Below are 12,459 nucleotides of genomic sequence, written 5' to 3' on the forward strand. Positions count from 1 at the left end.
AAATTGTAGTCTTACTTTCAGTCGTTCATTCAGGTTTATTTCGTGCTGAACTTGTTCAAGTGGAGAAGATGATCAGTTCACAAGCCGCTTCTCTTGAACTGAGGCGCTACAGCGATCTTTCGTTCCTTAATAGACAGTTCCAAAACGGCATTTGTTGTCTTAATGTTGTAATAAAATGAACATAATTTGAAATCTGAGACTTTGCTTGATATCAAAATTCATAAAGCATAAAGCATATTGCGATTTACAGGATTGGAGCCGTGTTAAATGAAAACAGACTTGAATTCAATCGATCGAGAAATCGATATTTTTTTACCCAGCCATAAAATTGAAATAGAGGGTTTGCACTTACCTCACGATTTGGTCAGTTACCCAGATGCGTGGCCATATTGGTGATATTCAGATGTAAACAACAGCATAAACTGCATGGTTAATGTACTGAATAAATTGCTCATATGTGCTGTCAAAAATACCGAAAAAAAGTGCAAATGCTACTAAGTAAGCAGGAAAGCATTTCGACAAACTAAAGTTAATAGGTGGTAAAGATATGTACAAGCAGTATTAATTAAGATATTAGCCTAATATTCGAAAATGATAAGAACAAACATGAATGTTATCAAGATTTTTGCCCTGGAAATCCCCACAAACGCCTTTTGTTCCTCTTGTTCTCCTTGATTTGTTATAACTTTTGGCTCTCTGCTGTACTTCAAACGTTCTTCCCAGTCTAACTGATTAGTACAGCCCAAAACATGAAAATAATTGACCATTTTCAGCAGCACTAATCAGCAAAATATGCAAGGTTCATTAGGTTCAGTGGCATTGTTTTCAAACAAACAGGTGTTTTCATGAAATCGTCACACATCAAGAGTTTTCAGACAAAATTTTATAGAAAAAAGGCAATATAATTTGAAAATAAATATGCTGTACTACATTACACAGACACAAAAAGATGTTAATATTCAACATATTTACACAGAGTAAATAAATAATGTAAAACTCCAATCAAATCAGACCACATCTGAGAGCATACTGTTTCAGCTTGTTAGATCTTATTATAGTAGAAGTAAATGGCGATGTGGGTTTGGCCTATATTTACATTTGGCTGCTATATTGTTATTCAATACGTATGTCACACTGACATCAAGACTGTTTCGCCAAAACGTACTCACATGCACGCGCACAAACATATGCACACAAAATCACATTTACACGGTTTGTTTGTTAGAGATCACACGGCACACACACATCTGCAGCAAGGCGGCAAAGTCAAGGCAGTTGGCAACACGACTCACTGATCAGTAATAGGAATGTTTCTCTGCTCATCTACGGAAAATAAAACAGGATGAAAGCTTTTTTCCCCTCCGGACAGCAGTGGAGGTTTGCAGACAAAAAAGGGCGAGAAGATCCATCTTAACATAACACTGCACATAAATAGGTCAAATTAAATACAAAGAGACAGAATACTGAAAATATTCTAAAAAAAATCATAAATTACTGAATTGCTTAAGGGGAACAGATTTGGACTAAAATTCCAAGACTAGCTGAACGACAACGAAAAACCTAGCACGAAATCGTCATCTTAAATCCCCAGTAGTGTGGAAGAAGCATGGAATCTAATCACACCGTCTACGCAAAGTGGTTTCCAAACATGTCAAAGAATGAATATCCCTTTAAGGAGTGAATATGACCAAAATCCTCTTGGGTTTGCCTCGTCAAGGTCAGAGCTCTGGTGCAAACATTTACCACAGCGGCCAGCGGGTTTCCATGGCATTGCTGTGTGACATTCCGACGACAGAATCGGTTCAGTCTTCCGTCAAAACTCCAGTCATTTGTCCGTCTCTAAAAACACACGCATTGTTCTCAGTGTTCGCGTACTGGGAGGAATGATTCCACAGCGCGTAGTGGACGCTGACGCATCGTTGCAGTCCTCCAAACGTTTCGTTTGCGCTTCAGATTCACATGAAAAACTGCACAGCAGACCCAAATCCAGTGATGTGTTTCGTTGAGTGATTTCGAGTACGACTTCACGCACGCCAGCCGACATCAGAAACGTTTACGCAGGTCTTTTCCCAAGACCCTTTAGCAGCAAATCAAATCCTGTGCTTTCAGTCTGTCGCTTCGCTTAACACACACGCATGAAAATCATGAAAATATACAGAGAGAACATTTCATTGACTGTTAACCCCCCACCTCCCCCAAACCCCTTCACTTCATTCGCTCAATATTTCCGGGACGGAAAAATGAGACCAAAGTTCAAAGCTGAAAGTTCAAAGTGCTGTGAATTACTGTGAAATATTCCTTCATGTCAGAGTCCATTCTCAAGTCGGTTTGGTTCACCTCCTTGGTTTGTCACATCTGGGAAAGCAAGTGGAAAAATCACACATGAAATCTCTGTAACATCGCCAAACAGGAAGACTGAACCTTCTGCCAAATTTTCATTGTCTCAAAATATCTTCTATAGTTTCAGATTTATACAACTCAAACATTTCTCATTCAATTTTTACCTTTGAACACTCTTTTCTGTACATAAACGACTAAATTCAGAAGAAAGTAGCAGCAGCAGTTTTTATGGAAAAGTGCAGCATGAACATTCTACTAAATATCTCCATTTGTGACCCTGGACTACAAAACCAGTCATAATGGTCAACTAATTGAAATTGAGATTAATACATCAAATGAAAGCTGACACAATAAGATGACACAATAAGCTTTCCACTGATGTATGGTTTGTTAAGATAGGATAAGACCGAGATACAATGGATACAATTTGGAAATCTGGAATCTGAGGGTGCAAAAAAATCTAAATACTGAGAAAATCGCCTTTAAAGTTGCCCAAATTAAGGTCTTAGCAATGCATATCTTTAATCAGTTTTAATATTTTTACAGTAGAAAATTGACAAAATGTCTTTACTATCCTAATGATTTTTGGAGTAAAAGAAAAATTAGTAATTTTGATCCATACAATGTATTTTTGGCTATTGCTACCAATATACCTGTGCTACTTAAGACTGGGTCATATTTGAGCTCTACAGAAGTAAGAAACTCATAGAGCTTTGGTAGGAAAATGATGCCAGAATTTGGATTGAATTATTGCTTTAAATGAAAGTGCAACACATCTTTTGTCAAGGGACATGACAATGCAAAAACAGGAAGGCCAGTCTTGCACTAACGTGTAAATACACAAGAAAGTAGATGCACAAACACACCTGCAGGTCCTTTCGTTGAGTTCTAGTTGTCTAGACCTGCAGTCGGCTTCAGAGTGTTTACAGGAGCACTGACACGTCTCGGGGTCTTGAACAAACAACCTTCTTCTCCTTTCAGAGCATGTAGAACAGCAAGGCTCACACTGGCTACTGAAAAGAGACAGAACGAGAGAAAAGGAGAAGGATTGGGGAGATTATAGCTGACACATATTCATGAGAATTATTAATAAACACTTTCACTCAAACATAGGCACACACACACACACACACACACACACACACACACACACACACACACACACACACACACACACACACACACACACACACAGGCACTCGGTGAGTCAAGCAGTACGTTTTTTTTGAGCCACCCTCATCTGGTACAACGGTTTTGCCCCTTCTGAGGGTCCAAGGGGGTTTTGTAGAGTGTGAATAGCTGAAGTTAGGCAGGATGTGGCCATGCACCTGCAAGCTCAGTTGATGCAAGAAAGTAATGAAAACAACAATAAACTGATTCAGAAAAGCATACTGGAATAAAAGTCAGAGAGAGCACAGTGCATGAAAATCCAGTGTTTCTGTTTATTGCTTGGATCAGGGTCATCAGGGCACATGTACAGTACAAAACGCTAGACTCCAAGAAGGAGATTGACAGCTATTTGAGCCTACTGACCTTATCTGAAGCCAATATTTCTCTGAGGACAGGCTTATCAAAGCCGCAGTCTGAATTCTACATTTAGCCTTGACTTCGAATCACAACAGTGTAAAGACAAAGTCTAAACGTTTGGCATGAAAAACATGCACAAGATTTTACTTCACCCATTGAGAGAAAGAGGTACGTAGTCACAATTCTGGCCACAATAAGTCGATTTTGCATCCAAATTTGAAATGCAATCTTCTCGGAGAATGTCAAAAATTCAGTGTGAATAGTTGTGGTGCAAAACAACTACTTTCATGCTCTTTGCCTCAAATCTAATTCCATTTCTTAGATGTAAACCCAAACCCCAGCCCTCAGAAAAATACTGACCTCAAAAGCGTCAGTCCCACAGGAGCAGACTGTCCCCATGTACGCATTTCTTCGCTCTTTCATTCTCATTGAAACACATTTCATTTCCCAATTACTGGGAGAAGCACCAGAGTAAACAGGCTGTTTAACTTTCGTAATGCTGTGAGGCAGAGCTCACTCAGCATGACAAGACCAAACTCACAGCAATGAATTAAAAAAACATCTCACACAATCCTTCTCCAATGTCAGAGAGGACCGAACCGATGTGAGTAAGATGATGGTAAGTCCTAATACAATTGTGAAAAACATTGCAAAAACAGGAAGCAGCACAAATAAGTTTGTGATTCCAACACAAATATTGTGACAGATTAGTACCATCGAATGAAAGCCATGCTGGGTGGATCGGGTGAGTTTGTATGTCGGCTACCTCCTCACTGCCCACCTCCTCCAATCACAGAGCTTGATTTATTGGGGCCTGCGGCAAAACGTATAGAGCGCAACTGTAGGGTGCCAGAAATAGCAATCCCATTCATTTTCTCAGACCTATGAGCTCAGAGGCCGTTAAGCGATTGTGCTTTTGCAGATGGTGCTTTTTGCATTTTTTGCTTTGGCGAAACCAACCTTGGAAATGAGAGCAATTCACGTTTACATGGTTGATTTTGGGAACTCCCATCGACTATTTCCATAAAGCACTGCTAATGATGAAATCCAAGGAGTTTCTATACCCGCAATCAATGTATATATTTGATTATTCTGCTATAAACATCTCATATAAGATGAATCGTCTCTGTGTCATTTATTTTATGCTTGTATTCAATGACTTGTCAGACTTGTTAGTGTATTGTGGCTATTGTTTGGATTACATCATTCACAATGCTGCATGGGATGAATAATTCATCTTCTCATAAAAGATCACATTTTTCCAAACTACATTCTCTGTTCAATTCAAAAGTTGTATTCATGTGATTCATCTTGGTTTGGTTGAAGGGTTTTCGAAATGAATAGAAAGTGAATGGGAACATAATTCTGACTGAAAAAGTGAGCAGTTGCTCTATATCAAAAAAGTCCTAAACAATTTGGCCAAACTCGTTAATGTTAATGATTTTAAAGCATTTGCTTCGGCATTAGTGAATCAAGCTCTGTGAAAGCAGAGATCGGGCATGTGGTTTCGTGGGATGGTCAGTTTTAATGAAATGGCGGAGGAGCTGATGGATTAATGGCAATTAACGTCTGACGGGAATGCACTGATTAAAGGAGGCATAAAATCTCCTCCCAAATTAATTTGACGACCAAGAGTGCCACACTCAGGTGCAGGTGAGAGGAGGCGAACGCAGAGGTGACGTACAAATCCCGCTTTTTTTCACGGTTTTTCTTTCTCTTTCGCTTTTGGCCTTTGCCCTTCCGGGGTTTTCTGAAAAGGGAACATGACAAACACAGAAGAACATCGAAAAAACAAAAGCTGAATCGGAGTTGTTGCAAGAGATCATCCAACACAGTCAGATTGCAGTGAACGTGGTGCTAAAATGATCCAGATGGAAACATCAGCAAACATGCCTCTTCTTATTCTTGTATAAGACCCTGACACAACAGCAGACTCCGTGAGACGTGAATTAGAAATTTAAAGCCAGCCAGGCTTTGGGGAATATTCGCCAATTCTTTAAATCCTCTCACACGAAGACGTTTCAATAAATAAACAAGGCATTAAATCTTTAAAAGCTTCAGTAATGTTTTCAGGATTCCTGGCTGGTTCGAAACACGAAAAAACTCAATCTGAGCCAAAGCTCAGCATCCACTGGTGGATTTTTACTCTCATATTATTAACTTCTAATTAGCTATTTGGTTATAATGATCAATCAGCAAATCAACGCACAGTATTGGCAACATACACGTCCATTTATCTTTGAGATAGCTGAGGATCTTGGCATATCACGTCACACACGTCAGGCAGCAAGAATGTGAACTTTCCCCCATCTCACAATATCTGCCGCAATCCGTATATGGTTATTTGCATTATAATTGACCAATATGGGTTTTTCAATGCGTGATGAAAATAAATGAAATGCAAGATGTCAAGTTGAAGCCCTTTGAACAAAACATCAACACTATGAAGTTAAAATTCAGGCTGGTTATCTGCTATTCCATTCCTTGTTTTCAGAAGTCAGATTCAATCATGTTATGAGGAACACGCTGAGGAGCAGCCTCTGTGTCAAAGGGCCACTTGTTTACCAGAACCAGAAAGCATTTCAACGTTTTAACCCCCTAGAGATAATCTCTGACCCGTCACACATCAGCCACAAGATCAACACCCTCTGCAAAAGCGTCAACTTCAGCAAACTTTCAAACACTTCGGCCTGCATTCTCAGGCGAGAGGGAGTCATTGGAGAGGGGGTTGACTGACCGCTGCGGTATCTCTGAGGAGTGGAAGTGGCCCCGTAAAACAAAACAAGAAACGCTGTCTTATCGCCAGACGTAAAGACACTTCAGAGATGACAAAACCCTCTCTTACCTCAGTGAACCTTAGATCATAAAGCAGAGCTTATGGATGAATATGGGGCGAGGGCATTGAACTAGCGGGCAAAACTCACACACCTGTTCACGCAACTTTTTACACACCTGAGGGGCTTAGACATAAGTAACCAGCGTGCAATAACATGAAGACATCAAACAGGAAGTGAGATCAGATAGTGGTGTAAGGGTCAGAGACTATCTCAGCTCATCTGAAGACGGCTGCATTAACAAAAGCAATAGTTCTGGTCCTTTGCTAGGGCTGGGCGATATACAAAATTATATCTGCATATAACAATTTATAATACTATAATAATTATAATTGCAAGTCAGAACAATAAGATAACAAGAGAATAATAGTTTTTTTTTTTAATTCATGGCAGAAACAAGCTCAACTTTTTTCGCAATTGCGAGATTGTACCGCAAAATTCTGACTTTTCAGATCAATTCTGACTTTTTTCCTTGCAATGCTGAGTTTATATCTCATAATTCTGAATTTGTCTCAAAATTGCAAGTTTATATCTCACAATTCACACTTTTATTCTCAGAATTGCGAGTTTACATATTGCAATTCCAAATTAATATCTGAAAAAAGTTGAAATTGCGAGAAAAAAGTCAGAATTGTGAGATGAAAAGTCACAATTACCTTTTTTAATATACATAAAAAAAACATTTTAAAATAATTATAAAATAGGCATGTTTTCCACACTATTTTTCATTACGTAAAGGATATTACGGAAGAATGTTTATGTATTATTATAAGAGATAGTAATATTTTTTTAATTAAATATATTAAACCACTGAATGCATTTATTTTGCAGTAATTACAATCTAATTGTTGAATCAGATTTAAACTGATTCATTGAAAAATACTTTTGGAAAAAAAATCTTAATGTTCTCAAACTTGAGAACACAAAACTAGTCTAAAAAGCTTCTTTAGAAAACATAAAACCTATTCACAATATTCTCTATAAAAAATATTATGTATACCTTCTATATATATATATATATATATATATATATATATCGCCCAGTCATAGCTTTTTCGCAGCTTTAGCTTGACAATTGTGCCTCTAATGATTTTTTAGATCTAAATCACCTGTCCGCTTGGTTCATCCATTTAAAAACAAAAATAAAGAGTTCCACTGTTCTCTCACGATCAGATTTTATGGCTTTATGTAACATGAAAAGCAAAGAGATGAGATGAAAGGAACAGGAAGAAAGGAAAACAGGAAGGAATACACCTAGCTGGAGATAAGGGTGATTGAGATAAAGGCAGAGAGATTAGGAAATGAGAATGAATGCATGAATGATGGAGGGAAGGATGACAAAATAGAGCGAGAGCCGCAGCATGCACACACATTCAACATCACCACACTAGAACAACGGCACTCACTTTTCTCTTTTCTCTGGAACATCTTTTTTCAGCCTGAAAGAAAAGGGAAAAAAAGCGAGACATTACCTCAGTGAACATGTTTGTTTGTGTGCACACAACAAACACACTCGTAATTAAAGACCTGCACAGATATGAAAGAGTACAAAAGCGGACAAATGTCCTCTTACACCCCTCAGTTATATTAATACAGCAACGTTTTTCTTTGGGGACAATCTTCCTTTCAGTAAAAAGTCCTCATTTTTGTTCAAGAGTAACAATTATTTCTAAATAAAAATAAAATCTAAAAATGGCACAGTTTTCTTGGGGTAAGAACAGGGTTTGTCTGTAGTAATTACAGTATAATAAGCTATAAAAAAGGTAACTTTATATGTATGTGTTCAAATGAGGCTTCTTACCGACATTGGCATTCACTGTGTTCTGCAAAACTCATGAAAAAGTCACCCTGATGACGGAGTGGTTTCACTCTTTTAATCTAGAGAAGAAAGTAATAACACATGAAAACAGCACATCGCAGTCATAAAGGCAGTGTTAGTGTTAAGTAAAAGCTAAAAAAATTGGCTACTCTTATTCAGGAGAAACCCTGTTGGCTTGGCCAAAAAGAGAGAGATAAAGGGTTTGAGTGTGGGAGACAAAGTAGCGGAGTGTAGGGTTTCCAAAAAGGAGACTTAACAAGATTCAGACGGATAGCGGAAGGAAACAAAATAGAGAGAAAAAGGGAGCAACAGTCTGGAAGTTAGGGGTCTCTGACCTCCAAGGTAATGTTGTATGTGACGGTAGGGGTGCATTCCATCATCTCATCGTTGCAGCACCCAGCACAGCGGGTGAGAACCACACAGGACGGTATGAAGATATGCTCTATGTCATCAGGGTATTCCTGCTGAATTTCCACCAGCACTTCACGAGGACGGCAGAGAGACTTGTTATACACCTCCATGAATGGCACCACTGCAAGTTAAAGAAAACGGAGGAATCAGTTGCCAAAAATGTAATCCAACAGTTGCACCACTGGGTGCAAGACAGTCTTTGCTCTTCTTCGAGGTCAACACTGTTTGGAAATCAGGAGCCCTTCTAGGAATTTGTGACTGAGAGGGGCGTCCATTTGAACCATGTACATTCTTTGTGTTGCACGCTGCAAACTTTAAACCATGTTAAAGTAGCCTGCGTGTATGTTCTGTACAGTTGAGTGTCTTATTTTTGGCTTGAGAAAGAAAAAACGTTTAATTAATCATAATTTTAATAAAAATCTAGTCTGGTTATTTGGGTTTAGCAGAGATTGAGCAATCAGAGGTTTGGTAATGCGTTCTCCAAATTTTCCCTTGGAGGATTGGGTGTTGAGAAGTATTACAAACCACACTGGCTTGAGAGATTCCAATAACTACTACAAATTTAGCAAACTATGCTTTGCCAGTTTGATTAGAGCCACAGCTTTCCTTCACCCATCCACTAGAGGGCTCTGTGCCCGGGGAACCTGGCCATGTCTAGTTTTTGGATGACACCATTGCGTGCTGAGAGACTTGCCAACTTACCGTCATATGTGCTTCTGCCTCCCTCCCTGGGTATGTAGGCACTCTGTAATGAACAAAAAAAACCCCACTTTAGTCAGAAATTGATATTTGAACACAGTTTAGTTGCACATATTCATCACAATTGATAATCAAATGAGTCCCAACGGGTTTGACTAGTTATTAACCACTGCATTACCACAGGTTTAGGATGATGCAACAAATTACCTAATTTCATTTCAGAGCCCAATTTCATCATAAAACTTAAAAGGGTTATCTATCACCAAGAATTGTTCTTTTTTTGGCCTGTGTATGTAGAAAAGCATTGCAACTCAGTCTGAAACTCAGACTTAAGTTAACTCAGGTTAAGTTGCAAAAAAACTGACATGTAAGCAGTTCAATTGAGACATGACATTGACTTCTAATGAGAGGCTAAAGATCATTTCAATCATGAAAGCAATCTGAAAGACAAACTGAGCTTTCAGAGAAAGTAACTGTTGTGCATCAGGGTTTCTAACACTAACTTTTAGTTGAAAAAAATTACTTCAGGGTTAGATTTGGCCTTGAAAGACCTGAGACTTGACTTAAACTTGGCCTTGATAGTCTTCTGTCAAAACTTGCCTTTGAAGATTTCAAATCTCACAGACTTCAGATTTCGCAAAAGCTCCATGGAGAGACCATGTACATTTCTCAATGAAGCTTTTTTCTTCTGTCTGAGCCTTTTACTCACTTTAACAGACCGGTTTTACTTTTTCTTGGGTTTCATATGGTTTTCCATGTATTTTTATTTATTAATAGCTGAGAATAATGTTATTATTCCAATGCTTCTCATCAGTTTTATTTGTATTTATGCAAGTCCTTGAATACAAAGTTTCAAATGTCATTAAGAATGACTCTGTTTGGTGAAAATGCTCTGAAAGTTGGCTTTAATGACTGATATCTCTACAATGTGATCTCCAGAGGCCGGATATGTTGGTACCCGGTCCGTCTGAATCGCTACACTGTAGCTGCGCCTTTAAAGCGTAATAATATCACTAAGGTGGCTATGATAGTGCCTTCGCCAAAATCGACAACAAACTTCCAAACAGTTGACTGGACACTGATTGTGCATTCAGTTGAATTCCCACGGTTGTACCCTGTCTACAGAGTTAAATGGCTCAGTGTGGGGTGGTCCGATTTGCTTGTTCAAGTGATTTTGAATAGCTTGGCAAAACATGGTCAATGACCTCGCAAGGGGAAACACAAGGACATCCAATGTAGTGGCGCAGGCACATTACATTCGAAATAACAGTATCTGAAATTCAACCAATACATCGAGTTCGTTCAGTAAACATGCACAGGCGTCTAAAACTTACCTTGACAGCTGAAAAATACAGAAGCGTCACAAGAAATAGCTGGAGCACGCGAACGGCAAAGTTCATGATTGAATTTATAAGGCGAATAAATCTTTTCAAAACCCTATCCGATGATAGGCGGACTTTAGCAAACGCATTGGTGAAGGTCTCGGCAAGCAAGTTAGACATGAGTAAAGGCTTCTTCACAAGGGGTCCGACCTATAGGGGCAACAAGAATCCCATGTTGGTCCCACAACACGCACGCAGACACCTGAGAGAGAGAGATCCACGGCAAGTAAGTTCTAGCGTCTCTCAGCTGTTGCCAATTATTTTCAGAATATCCAGAAATATGAGAATCCAGGACGCAGGTCCTCTCACATTGTTGAGAAGTAAATCAAAATTTTCTTCCAAGGCTATTACAATCCACATCACAAAAGTAATCCCATGCTTAGCCTGCCGCCCGTCTCCAAGTGCGTTGGGTTCATTTGGGAATGGGACGCAGAATGGATCAGAAACTCACTCTCTGATACAGATCGGAGTATTGCCGACACTGTATGTTATTAGCGGAGCGTACAGTGAGACCAGTGAGAGCACAAAGGCGCTGAAAGGAGAATGCGAAATCCAAGCGCACTTCTAGTCCCTACGAATGAACGTTGCTTTAATTCCGCTTCCTGTTTGATTTGTCGTCTCGCTCTTGCCGTTATGAATGATCAGGGACGCCGCCGTTCCCCGGTTTTAACTAAGCTTCAGCTGTCGGTCAGTTCGGCGATTGAAACTCACGCCATTGGACGAGACACCGTGGTGGGCGTGGCCAGAGTGGTGTCAGCGTGGACTTCTCGGACGTTCAACATTCGGATCTTCACTCAAGAGAATCTCTAAAACGAGAGAGTTTTGTTTAGGTGCTTGATGTTAAACCGGTATTATGGCTAGTATAGTAACTTGAGCTAACAGTCCTCTTATTGCAAGTTTGCATTTTGATTGGTCAGTCCCGGCATTTAGTGGTCAGATATTTTTGAATAATGACTGTTGTCCATGGTGATGCTAGCCTATATAAATAAAACCAGCTCTGCGTATTTTCTAATTAATTCATTTCAAGTCAAATTCAAAATAGATTAATTACACTTAAAAATATATCATTAAAATATTTAGTGTTTATTTAATTGGTAAGTAGATGTATACGAAACGGCACTAAAATAGTGAGCCATATCTCTACAGGATGAATGTACATTATTTTTCATATATTTGTTATTTGTACGCGCAACAGTCCTTTTTGCATAATGGTAGAATGAAACAGGGCATAATCGTTATATATTTTTAAAATGTAAATATATAGATATAAATTAACCATAATAAGTAATGCCCGCTGCGTAATGCTGGGTTGTACGTGCAGAAGTGTAGCGGTCTACAGTATGTTCGTAATCCCAGTTTGAATATCATCCGCATCACATGACGGCAGCGCTGACGCCTTTTGGGGGCTTCTCGGTCATCTGCAAGGTTGCGTGGAAAACGGAAAGAC

The 12,459-nt window shown here is 39.1% G+C and overlaps 1 protein-coding gene across 2 annotated transcripts; it reads right to left on the reverse strand.

Moving 5' to 3' along the window:
- Nucleotides 1–868: 868 nt before the first annotated feature.
- On the reverse strand, nt 869–11,677 carry LOC141333543 (vascular endothelial growth factor A-A-like). 2 transcript variants are annotated; one of them, XM_073838577.1, is made up of 8 exons: nt 10,965–11,677; nt 9,634–9,676; nt 8,856–9,052; nt 8,503–8,579; nt 8,108–8,140; nt 5,552–5,617; nt 3,207–3,353; nt 869–2,355 (listed from the first exon to the last, which is right to left on the reverse strand). In XM_073838577.1, exons 1-8 carry the CDS (start codon nt 11,130–11,132, stop codon nt 2,334–2,336), a joined length of 753 nt encoding a protein of 250 aa, XP_073694678.1. In that variant the 5' UTR covers nt 11,133–11,677; the 3' UTR covers nt 869–2,333. The 2 variants fall into 2 exon arrangements, with proteins under 2 accessions (XP_073694678.1, XP_073694679.1); XM_073838578.1 differs by lacking the exon at nt 5,552–5,617.
- Nucleotides 11,678–12,459: the final 782 nt, after the last annotated feature.

This window comes from Garra rufa, chromosome 4 (genome assembly GCF_049309525.1).
Source record: "Garra rufa chromosome 4, GarRuf1.0, whole genome shotgun sequence".
Taxonomy (NCBI): domain Eukaryota; kingdom Metazoa; phylum Chordata; class Actinopteri; order Cypriniformes; family Cyprinidae; genus Garra; species Garra rufa.

Excerpts from the sequence above, each read along its gene's own strand:
- LOC141333543 (XM_073838577.1), bottom strand. The coding sequence starts at position 11,132 with ATGTCTAACTTGCTTGCCGAGACCTTCACCAATGCGTTTGCTAAAGTC. Across the intron at positions 9,053-9,633 it reads AGGCAGAAGCACATATGACG|TGGTGCCATTCATGGAGGTG; the intron begins GTAAGTTGGCAA and ends TTTAACTTGCAG. Across the intron at positions 5,618-8,107 it reads GTTCCAGAGAAAAGAGAAAA|AAAACCCCGGAAGGGCAAAG; the intron begins GTGAGTGCCGTT and ends TTCCCTTTTCAG.